Source organism: Antedon mediterranea, chromosome 7, assembly GCF_964355755.1.
Source record: "Antedon mediterranea chromosome 7, ecAntMedi1.1, whole genome shotgun sequence".
Taxonomy (NCBI): Eukaryota; Metazoa; Echinodermata; class Crinoidea; order Comatulida; family Antedonidae; genus Antedon; species Antedon mediterranea.
In genome coordinates this window covers 13,966,880-13,980,364 of record NC_092676.1, presented here as the reverse complement: position 1 = coordinate 13,980,364, position 13,485 = coordinate 13,966,880, and the positions used below count along the sequence as shown (strand labels likewise).

At 33.9% G+C, this 13,485-nt stretch overlaps 1 protein-coding gene across 2 annotated transcripts in view; it reads right to left on the bottom strand.

Annotated features, from left to right (window-relative positions):
* Window positions 1-13,485, bottom strand: part of LOC140055710 (E3 ubiquitin-protein ligase RING2-like) — a 43,046-nt gene that overhangs the window by 25,134 nt on the left and 4,427 nt on the right. Inside the window, exon 2 of one of the 2 annotated variants that reach the window (XM_072101084.1) lies at window positions 9,389-9,425. The exons of the other annotated variant lie outside the window; for it this stretch is intronic. Coding sequence (XP_071957185.1) covers window positions 9,389-9,425 — 37 coding nt within the window. The remainder of the gene's footprint in view (window positions 1-9,388; window positions 9,426-13,485) is intronic. 2 annotated transcript variants of the gene reach the window in all.

Genomic DNA, 13,485 nt, shown 5'->3' with positions numbered 1-13,485 from the left:
TAGATTATGCGATGCACCTGTGACGTCACAGCAATTTACGGCGACGGCTGTACGGCGAGCGCGTGCGGCGATATCCTCGATTTCGCGATGGTTCTGAAATCATATGTATACCCCTAATACGTTTTTAAAATATGGTCCTCGGTACAGTTGTCCTTTAAAACTGTTACGTCAACAAGCGAGCAGCGTTTTTTTGTAAGAAATATTTCTTGTTTAAACTACACTGCCTTTGAATATTGAAAATACCCAAACAAACAAACTGTATATCAACCAACTTATATTATATTATTTAAACTAGATGGTGCCGCGCCCACAGATGGTTCTCGAATACACAGTAATTTCAGGGTAAAAAAACTGGCGATTTCAAATGTACGTACCGCAGGACTATAATACATTGTCATTTACAGAAACGAATAAGGCGCCTTCGGTAAATTATTTCAAACGACAAGAACGCGTTTCGATTTTGACCGTCGTTGAAACGTGTTTGACAATCAACCGTTCTAATTAGTGCATCTAATTGAATATTCATGAAGAGGACCACGTTCCCGACACGCCTTTCCAAACGGAGCCAGAGCGTTGTAGCGCGTTTGTGTCACGCAAACTCTTTGTCTTGCCAGTTCAAACAAAACATCGACGTTCGAACACGTTTGTGTCACAGACACAGAGTCGCGTTTTCTATTATCTCGAACTCTTGCAAACTAATCGGGGAACCCCCTTTCGCGGCAAACATCATGGTATAATCGGGGACAGGCCGTATACGGTGAAGCCAAAACAACGTCTAATATTAATAATATGGTGAAGCAGAAACAAACGGTTTTCGTAGATTTTAAAGAGAAATAAAATGTACAGTGCTGTATTTGTAGCGCAATGATTATATAACCGATCGGCAGTTCACAAATTGCAAAAATAACCGCAATTTAGCTAGGCCTAGATGATCGCGAGCGAGTGACAGCAAATTGTCGCTTTGCATTACCTTCTATCTCGCTAGCTACTTGGCGCCAAATCACGTTTACACGAATCAATCGTTTATAAGCATCACTATTAATCGTATCTTCATATTATTATTAGGCCAAATAAAAAAACATACTTGTTAAGCGTCTGATTAGCCAGCCGCCTCTCTTTTTTTTAAATTTTTTTTTTACCCATATCATGGAGTTTACTCCATGCCCATATATGACAGAAAGTTCAGCGGCCCGGTCCAGTGAGTGAGTGGCCGAGCGGTTAAGACAGTGGAACCGTAATTACCTAGCTATAACATCGGCAGGGGTTCGAGGCTCACTCACTCCATGGTTCTGGTGGTAGAACGAGTCTTCTCGGATAAGGACTATAAACCGTAGGTCCAGTGTACACATCTAGCTCGTGTGCACTTTAAAGAACCTAGTACATCTTTCGAGACGAGTAGGGGGTTACCCCGGTGTATTAGTACATCACAGCCACTGATCACCAACTGGGCCCTCTGGGAGACCAGTCATTGACTGAAGAGGTTACCCAGTATAAATAAATATTTCAATCAATCAATCAGCTCCAGAGCAGGGCTCGAAATTCACGCTAGCAAACTAGCATTTTGCTAGTAGGGGCCTAGATTCTTCATAATTGCTAGTTGAAAATTTCAAACTAGCAAATGTTTGCTAGTGTAATTTTTGAAAAATACGTACTTTTTAGCTTAGCCACGCTAGCCGCCGATCGCTCTATGTCGACAACGGCTAATAAATTTGATGAAAACAATTGTTTCATTTACACGCCGCCGATTTACGTCAAGGGAACACGAATAACACCGTGAATCATGTAATGTGGTAAACAGCAAGCCTTTTCCCAACACATTAAATCACGTGCATTTAGTACGTCGCTGAGGATTACATCGTAAGTCACGTGTTTACAGAATACGCGATTATCAAATTAGGGATTTAACGAAATAAATATTTTGCCTACACAATGGTCGGAGTGCGTTTTTAATAGGTTCGAAAATAGTAAATACCCCATACATAATGGACACTACCAATTTTGTTTACGATGATCTCGCGCTTGAGATCGGCACACCACGAGGTCCTGTTGGGCGATGAGTTTTCTTATGCCTGATTTACCTGTGAAATAATTACACACACTTTTCGCATCTTTAAATACTGATTTACACAGCATTGGGAAAAGGATTCATCAAGGAAGAATACGTTGAATAAAAATTCACTTAAGAAATGCCGTAAGCTGTTTTCAAATAATAATGCTGCTCAGTCAAACGTTCAATGGGGCGGAGCAACATGCCAAACGTGAATAAACGCGTCCAAACGGGGTTCCCCCAAATGGTCTGCCAAACGCGTCTTCACGACCTTTGTCGTACTACAATAGCAAACGTGCCTGAACGCGTTCTTGTCGTTTGAAATAATTTACCGAAGGCGCCTAAGTAGACACAATGATTTATGTAGTCAACCAAAATTAGCACCCTGGGAATTACTTCCGAAAGAGAAACTTGCCACAAAATAAGTCCAAATTTTTTATTCATTTTAAGAAACCCAATTAGAGGGTTGAGGGATGGGAAAGAGGATAGGTACAAAGAGGAACAATTTTTAAATATATTCTTTATCCACGTCAGTAACGAAATATTGTTTTCATTTTTTATAGGCCTATAAATAATATACCACTAACGGTGACTAAATATAGTAAAACATTTGCGATTTAATACTTTGTTAAAACTATCACTGTCATAGTCGATTGAAATAGTAAAGTACATGTAACGATACACCACTACGACGTTTATATTTTTTGTAATTATTAATTAATGCAAACGTTGAGAAGCAACTGTCAGTAATAAAGTTTATTTGTATATTACGTGTTTATATATCAAACAGTAGAGCCTACCCACAATCACAGTAATACTGTAAAGTTTATTTGTATATATCTTTTTACATCTAACAGTATTCACAGTAAGAAATGTTTGTATATATTTTTTTACAACACAAAATGAGTCCAAATTTTTTATTAATTTTAAGAAACCCAATTAGAGGGTTGAGGGATGGGAAAGAGGATAGGTACAAAGAGGAACAATTTTTAAATATATTCTTTATCCACGTCAGTAACGAAATATTGTTTTCATTTTTTATAGGCCTATAAATAATATACCACTAACGGTGACTAAATATAGTAAAACATTTGCGATTTAATACTTTGTTAAAACTATCACTGTCATAGTCGATTGAAATAGTAAAGTACATGTAACGATACACCACTACGACGTTTATATTTTTTGTAATTATTAATTAATGCAAACGTTGAGAAGCAACTGTCAGTAATAAAGTTTATTTGTATATTACGTGTTTATATATCTAACAGTAGAGCCTACCCACAATCACAGTAATACTGTAAAGTTTATTTGTATATATTTTTTTACATCTAACAGTATTCACAGTAAGAAATGTTTGTATATATTTTTTTACATCTAACAGTATTCACAGAAAGAAATGTTCGATTCAAATGACGACCAAAAATGGTTAATATGTATTTGCAGTACAGTATTGTCAAAGTATTGCAAGTTTATTCTCCAAGGGCTCATAAATTTACCTACTTGTGTTAAACCAAACTGACAGACTGAAAGATTGGAATGTTCCATTCATCTCAAATCAATACATTTGTAAAAACGTAAATTAAATCTATCCAGTCGAGACGCAGAGTGCTCAAATGACCGTTAAATCGCTAATTTTCCCCTGCGCATGCGCTATTTTTATACCAGGAAGTAGAAATTGTTTACACTTAGCGACGAACCGCGATGAATTTTTGCATGGAAGAGCCTTCAGAAATCCAGTAAAATTTCACCAATCAGGAACCTAATTCACTCGCCAAATATGGTAAAGGCTTACCAAATATAGAAAGAATCTTCCCGCCGACATTTTTTCGTATAAAAGGACGGACATTTAAATCGGCGTCCATTTTTCGAAATCGTAGCTGTCGAGGGCTCACGTGAGGTAAGTTTTGATTCTGGTTTGTTTTGGTTTGAAACAAACCAGCCGATTTTTTCTTCACAAGCCAAAATTAATAACATTCTAGTATGTGTTCAATACACATATAATACGTATTCTGAGAAAGATTTGGCTCTGTTCATTCATGAGAACTATTAAAATTTAGTGCAAGTTGAGCAGTCACTTTTTTCGGGCCGCCGCCATCTTTGTATGTATTCCTTAGCTGTATCGTAGATAGCGCCTGTGCTTTAGCAGATCAATCTTTACCAATCACGGGGCTTTGGTTTGACATATTAGGTTTTGATCGACTATTTATTGATTATCACGCAATTATAATGTTATTTGAAGTTATATTTTGTGGAAATTTGTAATTATAAACGGAATAAAATACATTGAGATTTCGGTCTGTATATAGAAATAGGGCCGGCCTACTGTAACTACTAGGGCGATCTGTTTTGAAGTTTCCTATTTAGTTATTTCGTACGGATTGAACTATTAGTAATTACCCTATGCTATTGGAACTAAATTTGTAATTTTTTTATTATATGCACCTAGGCCTAGTCCCAGCTGTAGAGCATACTATCTAGGCCTAGCAGCTAGTCAGAGAAGAGCCAGTCAGCCGGCTCCCGCACAGGCTATTATGCTGATGCTAGCCCAGCTAGAGTGTTCAACACTCGGCCAGAAATCGATGGTACCAAGCTCACCAGATGTACTAAAATAAACCTATAAAGGAAGTATACAATGATACTGTAATATTTTCTTTTTATTTTATTTTGCAGGTGTTTGGATGCCAGCGTTTGATCACCTCAATTAGTCAGCATACCGTATCAAGCCAGAATGTCTGCTTACTGTTGTGAACCAACTTTCATGTGCATTTACTACGCCAATTTATATCAAGTTTAATATGTGTGCTATGTAAATAAGTTATAGAACTATATGATATATTTGATTTTATTTAATAATATTATAATAATTAGATTTGTTTGCCTTAGAATAGTATAAAAATAGTATTTTTATATGCAGTATAATTTTGAAAGTATTTATGCCAATACTTTCCATTAAAAAAATAAAAACATCTCGTTACATTCTGCATTGTCTAGGATTAATTTCAATAATAATATAGGTGCTATTTAAAAACAAAAATTTAAGAAATTTCAGCAGGTGGCTGGTTTCTGTTTTGTTTTTATATTCAATTTCCATTTTATTGGAAATTACTAACGGTAATCCAAACTAATTTAAATAAGTTTATAAACCAGTATTTGTTCCAGTTATATTGCCGTATAGCTTTCATCATGGTAGTGTAAATATTGTATAGTGCATAATAATTACAGTATATATATTTATTTATTTTATAAGCATTTAACTTCTATCTAGTCTTTTTAAATGTTATCGTATTTATGTTTAAATTCGTGCTGCATAATTGTATTAGGTTACATGTTTCTCAGTTCTTCAAAAAATACCAAAGAGATTCATTCAGTTAAAATTACACTTACACTTTTAATGTTTTATAACTCTACCAGAATCATTTTTGTATATTTTAGGATAGTTTGTTAATGATAATTTTTATTTTACAACAGTTATGATAATAAAATAAAGTATAAATTAAAAAAATTCTTCTTTGTGGTTTATTTTTATTATGTAGTTTTTGAAGAATTTGTAGTGTGATGATTGCAGTGATGGATTGTGCATTTTAAATTAATATTTATTAATTAATAACAATAATAAATGGAATTTAAAATTAAATCACAACTGTAATGCAGTCGGACCTTGTTTTATTAAAAGCAGTCTGGTTCCCCTACGACTAATGCCATGACGTCATTTTAAGCCGTCTGGTGCTGTAAGGCTATTGCCATTACGTCATTTCTCTCGTCGGAAAATGGCTGCTATTTCAGAATTCATTCGCTTCACTCAAACGAATCCAGCCGTTTTTTTCTTCAAGAAAGTTTAACGATTTCCTTTCGTAGAAATGTTTGGAATATATATTTACGTCATATACCTAAAATCCGTGACTGTTCATACGATTTTCAGTGAGTTATTAAATTTTTTTCGACTAAAGTTACTCATCACTACGCCAGTCGCCGCTAGCCTACGCTAAGGTCGCCACAAACTTTCACTTGGCTAGGCTAAATATGATCGAATTTTTGAATTCTATACAGGTAAAATCCTTTAAATATTATTTATAAATACAAAATACCCTGTAAATCGTTAATAAAATCTCATAATTTTACACGGAAATTCAGAACTTTTTTCTCTCGATCGCCGGTAGCAATGGCGGCGATTCAAATTTCGAGATTGTGATAATTTCGAGGTCACGCAACTCTGCGTCTCGACTGTATCAAAACAGTATTTTTTAAAGAAAATCAGCCTGTCTTCAACATTATGATGCTGTACTCGAGCAGTTCAACCGGTTTTCAGCTATTAAAAACAATTATCGTAGGAGGAGTTAGGAAAATGCAAAGCGTCCTCGTATTATTGTGTGCGGGTATTTTTCAAGTTGGACATCCATTAGACAGTGTATACCACGATCGGAAAACACCCCTATTTGGGGCAAATCGTTGAACCTAAATTCGTTTTAATCGTCAATAACTAATTATCGAACTCAATTTAATTAGTAAACAGGGTTACATCAGGTGGTTAAAATCAGCACCGAAAGTACGAACCAAATTTATATACCATCGAGTAAAAATTCTAGAAGTAAGGCGCGATTTACCGAATTTTGCCCTTACGTAAATTTATATAGATTCAAGACTAATATCTATATTATTAATGCTACAAAATTTTTCGCATATTTTAAATATCTCATCCAAAACCACTGAATGGTATGTGCTCACATTTGGCACACTGATTTTTATTGATGGGCCGCACACAATAGGCTATGTCACTTTCCTGAATTTGAAGGATAAACACTAAAAAAGGCCAAAAATAGCAGTAATTTGACTACGTTTCGCGAGTTGTCACGTATCAACTACACAACCTTCTCCGTTGTGTACCGCAATGGCCTTATCTACAAACATATGTCAAGCCGCCAAATTAAAACGGTGTTTAGTCTCGGCAGCCGCCCAACCGTATCAACTGATCGCGTCGTTGAAGTTTTAATTAATTACACCTATCCTTGGAACAGAATGTATTTTGTAAATCACGTTTTGGCTCAGTGAGTAAAACGCTGTGGCCATTGAAATTATGCTTAGTAGGTTTGAGTTCGAATCCGCGATATGAGTAAATAATAAGTATCTCCGGTTAATTAAAGCAAAAAACTAAACCACAAATAAATTAATTTTATGAGTATGGGCACTGTTTCTGTGATTTGCGGTATGATTTATATATAATTTACACAGTGCTACGCAACATCATTGATTTATATATATATATATATATACATATATAAATCAATGATGTTGCGTAGCACTGTGTTTTTCTCATTCTCACAGATTTCCTCATCTTTATCGTTTCAAATTAATTAATTAAATTTCAGTATATCACCGGGCGGTTTAGAATTAATGTTCATTGCCTGATGTGTTTATATATATAAAAGTATCTCTTCGGAGATCCGGCCTCGTGAATAAAAATACTGAAAGATGAGGGCGTATCAATTTGATCTCTGGTGCGCGTGCGTACAACTGAGGACTAGTGCTGTTCCACCGTACCACGCCGAGAATGTTAAAGAGTCGCTATCCAATCGAGTTTGAACAATACCATGAAAGCCCCAGTGGTCTAATGGTTAGGACATCTGCATATCAAGCAGGCGGTCCGAGTTCGAGTCTCGGTTGGGGCGACTTTTTCTCATTCTCACAGATTTCCTCATCTTTATCGTTTCAAATTAATTAATTATCACCGGGCGGTTTAGAATTAATGTTCATTGCCTGATGTGTTTATATATATATATACATGTGTATGTATGTACATATATATATAAATTAATAAAATAATTAAATTAATGCCTGATTTGTTTATATATATAAATATGTATATTTATATATGTGTGTAACTAAAAATAGTCTATATAGGCTATATATTTATATTATATTTCCTCATCTTTATTGTTTCAAATTAATTAATTGAAATTTCAGTATATCACCGGGCGGTTTAGAACTAATGTTCTTTGCCTGTCGTGTTTATATATTATATTCATGAAATGTATTATTTGAAACTCGTACTTACTTTTTTTGTAATACCTTATTCATTTGTTTTATTATTGATTGAAAGAAAGAAAATAAATGTTTACGTTGAATTGAATTGAACAAAAGTAGCAAAAAAAGGAAATGAAAAAAAACAACAAAAAAAGCACACACACACAAATAAAATGATTCCAAAGTCGTGTTTCCACAAAATATCAGATATAAAAGCGCATCATCTAATTCCGAGTACCGTAGTGAGTGCACTTATTGTGTTTTATTATTCTAATTAATTCTATAACTTAATTCATATTTATATTTAATCATTAAAATGTTTTAATCTACCGACGTCACTTTTTGATGCGCACCCTAGATTAATATTCACATAGCACAAAGTCCAATATTGCGTTTTTATACTTAATCATATCCTATGCAAATTATTATTAAGGCAGACAAGACCGTGCGGAGTACAGGTTATTGCTAGACCACACTTATTACAAAGTTAAATCTCCCAAACCAAAAAAATTGTAAAATATTAAAACTATAAAAAAAATGTAAACGGAAAAAAAAACACACACAAACAAAACGATTCCAATTACATTGTTGAACAACTTAACAATTCGTGTTTCCACAGTAATGGGTTTTTCATTCGATCCACTTTTATCAAATAATGAATACACCATGAAAAACACTCAAAATAATATGGTTTGGTATTTTATACTTTCGTTAGTGCTTGCGCATAATCTAACTAATTCACACAGCACAATTTTTGTTTCTAAAGCTTCTTTTATTTTCGTAAAGTCTGAACAGTAAAAAGTAAAGTCTAATGAGTTCCATATCCAGTATTGCTTTCATTTTTTAGCTTACAGATATTTTAAAGTGAAGGGATAGTGTATAACAAAATCAATGGCCATAAAATAGTTTCAAATTTTTTTCTTGATACAATTTGTTTTATTTGATAATTTGTCAAAGTACTTTTATCAGAGTGCACTTTTATTATACATGCAAAGTATATAACCACATAAGGCAGAAATAAAAAGACCATGCAGAGCACGGGTTACTGCTAGTTACTATTATTGATGATATTGGCTGATTCAATTCAAATTTACATGTAGGCATAAAACGAAGCATGCATTGTCTACCAGCTAGGAAACTAATAGCGTACCATCAACATTAATTCTGTTTTTACAGGTAAATTCTATATGATTTGACAGTCAGAAAAAAATCACTTTTGAAATTTGACAAAAATTTAATTTTTTTACATCTGCAACCAATCTTCACAGAACTACTTTGATTAACTTCACATCAAAAAGCAATTTTAATAAATTCTCTTACCCCAAGTTTTGTTTGTTGTAACTGCATTTCCAGTTGCCTAAAAAGTAAAATAATGCAGAGTAGTAGTTGAATACGCAAAATAAAATGGAACAACTGAAAAATTGTTTTAAATATATTTTAGTTGCATTACATTAAAACTTCCTAAATATAACTTAACCTAACCCTCTAAATAATCTCTCTAACTATTAAAAAAATGGATGACTGTTTGGCATGGAAAAACCGGTTGAAACAAAGTATTTGATATGTGTCCATGCTCTATATAGCGACCTCTATAATGTCATAAATAGGGTCATGAATTATTCATAATTTCTGAGAAAAAATAATGCAACCTGGGCCAGAAAAAAAAAAAAGATATTGTTGTGGCTATCAATTAGATTTATCCCAAGTCTGTATGGTTATTATCTCTATCAATGAGGTGTCAATGTTTTCACCCCTACATAGGCTAGTTTGACTGATTTAAAATTACAAAATTATAAATACAAGGCAAAGATCCAGCTATACAATGTGACTGTGCCACGATAATTGAGCACATCGCGCCTACAGTATGACTGCCACTATTGACCATCGTGGGAAATTTCTACTTTAGTTCCATTGTACAAAGGTATTGGTTTTTCTCCATTCTGGACTATTTATTGGAGCAGTATTGTTTTCTCCAGACAACTAGAAATAATACATGAGATTTCCATTCAATATTGGAAACCTTTTCAGGGACAATTGGACATCTTTTTCTTTGTTGAGTGCATGTACACAGTACAACTTTTTTTAATCTACTAGGCAGACTTTCGCACATGTGAACAGTGCAAAGGTCTACTGTAAATCCACGCTTCACAGCATTTACACTTGGTTCTTATGTGTAACGCTGCCAACGGGCAGGTACATGAAGATCTATATTTGACAGGTTGTATTACCTAATTAGGAGCGCTTCTACCCGGTCAGGCACAGTACATGTGAACGTTTCGTACATGCAACTATTTAGCAAATCCGCAGCTCGGCCACTATTTCCTTAGGCCTACTGTATATGAGACGAAGTTGAATCCATATTTATCGAATTAGGTCGTAATAAATGAGAATAGCATTGAAAATAAATATATAAATCATTGGCCATTTTTCCGTTGCACAAATGCCTAGCTGTATCTATATATAAATTAATTCTGACATAGGCGAGCACAATGGAAAAACTTCGGTACAAATCTCTGCCTTGGATACCTACCTGATCTATCTATTGTTCCATATTTCTATCTTAGGAAGATATTATAAAGAGTTTTTTAACAAAATTTATGATTTCAACAGTAGATTTTCAACTCAATTTCAATTCTTCGCGGTCAAAGTAATTTCCGGGTTCACGATGAGTTCACCTTGCAACAACCTGGTTTCAACTATTTTCTCTCTTTTATACACAAGGGAGCAGTTAAAATAATAGATTTGATCCTAAAGGTGACTGGAAACAGGCACTTTCCATCAATCAAGACAGTGTCCCTTTGGAAGACCGGAAGAAAAAAACCGATAGTAGGACTGGAGCTTAAGTTGGCCATTAGTGGCTATAGCCATTTCAGTTTTTTGTTTATTTTAGGAACGGACTGCGCGTGTGAAGGTACAGTAGTTAAAAAATAAAAATTATACTGCAAATTAATAAAGATCAAATTAAATATACGCCATAAAGAATCGGAATATATTGTGGGGAACAGTATTATAAAATTACATAGGGAGATTTGATGATAAGACATTTTTTTTTAAATCGAGTAAAATCCCGATAGCCGAGTTTTATTGAGTAAGCTGGCAGGAATAACTGTAGGCCATCTGTGTCCCGTTAGGACCGAGATGTCTGCCCATGTTGCAAGCCGTAATGTTTTCTTTCTTGGGCTGAAATGGCCCACTCTGTCACGGAAGTTAGTTTCAAAAGATGTTTAAATTAAATAATGTATTAATTATTAGGATGGTATTTATTTGAATAAACACCTCTCCAATAAAACATCACTTTGAATAATAATCCCCCCCCCCCCAACCCAACTATCTAATAAACGTCCATCCACATTTATAATAACACAATTATACTATTTGTAGTAGAATTCATCGCACTGTTATCTACAATTTACCAAGCATTTGTTATTCTTTTTTACCACTTTTCATATCTATTAGAGGATTTCATTTGATTATAAAATATAAATGTTACCAAAATACCATATTATTAAAACTACAAAATTTAACATATCCCTCAAATACCCACCTCCCTCAAATGAACTCCGCCTCCCCACCTCTGCCCTATAAGGGCCCTACCAAACAATAAACACTATACTTTAAAATGTTATTAATCACCTAAGACACCTTGTGAAACAGACTAGTTTAGTTTTACGAATGTCAAGCATTTTCAATAATGGTAACCGACAGAAAACGTACAAGGAGAACATTATCATTCCGAGAACCATCGTCTACACTTCCTAGAGGGAGAGCGAGTGAAGTGATCTCACCCTCTAGTAAATAATAATTATTATACTTATTAAACAAGAAATATATTGATTATTTTGTAAAGGCTATTGAGCTTTGTCGTTGCTGTATTTTTTAAATTTGTTAACAAAGTTAGAATTTATGAGCATAATATGTAAAACCAGAAACTTGAAACTTTCGCGAATCGGTTACATCGGCCATTTTCGCGACATAAAACTTTCACGAATTTGAAAAATAAAGTACAAGACAGCATACTGTAAAAAGATCACGTTAATCCATTGTGGCTGCGACCTTCGTTTATATCGAACGTCCAGTTGATCGAAAAGGGATGCCGACAAAAAAGATAGTAAAAAATTCATTCTAAATATAGTATCAGAACGTTCAGTTAGTCGCTCAAAAAGACTGCTGACAGAAGACCGTAATTAATACAGACCTAGTTTTTTTTGTCACATGGCATGAATTGCAATATTCTGTTTGCCGCAACCTCTAGCAGGATTTTTTTTTTTAACTACTCAGTACGGCTCCTCTGCTGACGACGATAAAACAGAAACTAGATTTGAACTCGTCACTTTGACGAGTGAGTTATCCGCACAACAATGCCACGTGCATGTACGCTCCAAAATGCGAACAGAAAAAGATTACAGCACTTATGACCTGATAATATGTTTGTGCTAAATTCTGTCTATTTTGTGCCTTATAGTATACAATATAATAGTACTGTATTATATCGGGTATTGCTAAACTGCGCAAACACTGCGCAAACAACAAAAAAAGCTGCGCAAACCTCCTTCAAACCAATTAATATTTATTAGAAAATTGAAGTTTTTCACCAAAAAAAAGGCAAACTTAAAGGAATTTCAAATTTGTTTTCCCATAAATTGTCTCCCTATATAGGTCTAGTTGTGTTTTAATCAATATTAATTGATTTAAAGGAGGTTTGCACAGCTTTTTTTGTTGTTTGTGCTGTGAAATCAGTAATTTTCCCAAAAATTGAAGTTTTTCACCCAAAAAAAGGCAAACTTAAAGGAATTTCAAATTTGTTTTCCCATAAATTGTCTCCCTATATAGGTCTAGTTGTGTTTTAATCAATATTAATTGATTTAAAGGAGGTTTGCGCAGCTTTTTTTTTTTTTTGAGCTGTGAAATCAGTAATTTTCCCAAAAATTGAAGTTTTTCACCCCAAAAAAAAGGCAAAATTAAAGGAATTTTAAATTTTTTTCCCCATAAATTGTCTCCCTATATAGGTCTAGTTGTGTTTTAATCAATATTAATTGATTTAAAGGAGGTTTGCGCAGCTTTTTGTTGTTGTTTGCGCTGTGAAATCAGTAATTTTCCTAAAAATTGAAGTTTTTCACACAAAAAAAAGGCAAACTTAAAGGAATTTCAAATTTGTTTCCCCATAAATTGTCTCCCTATATAGGTCTACTTGTGTTTTAATCAATATTAATTGATTTAAAGGAGGTTTGCGCAGCTTTTTGTTGTTGTTTGCGCTGTGAAATCAGTAATTTTCCCAAAAATTGAAGTTTTTCACCCAAAAAAAGGCAAACTTAAAGGAATTTCAAATTTTTTTTCTCATAAATTGTCTCCCTATATAGTTCTAGTTGTGTTCTATCAATATTAATTGTTTTAAAGGAGGTTTGCGCAGCTTTTTTTGT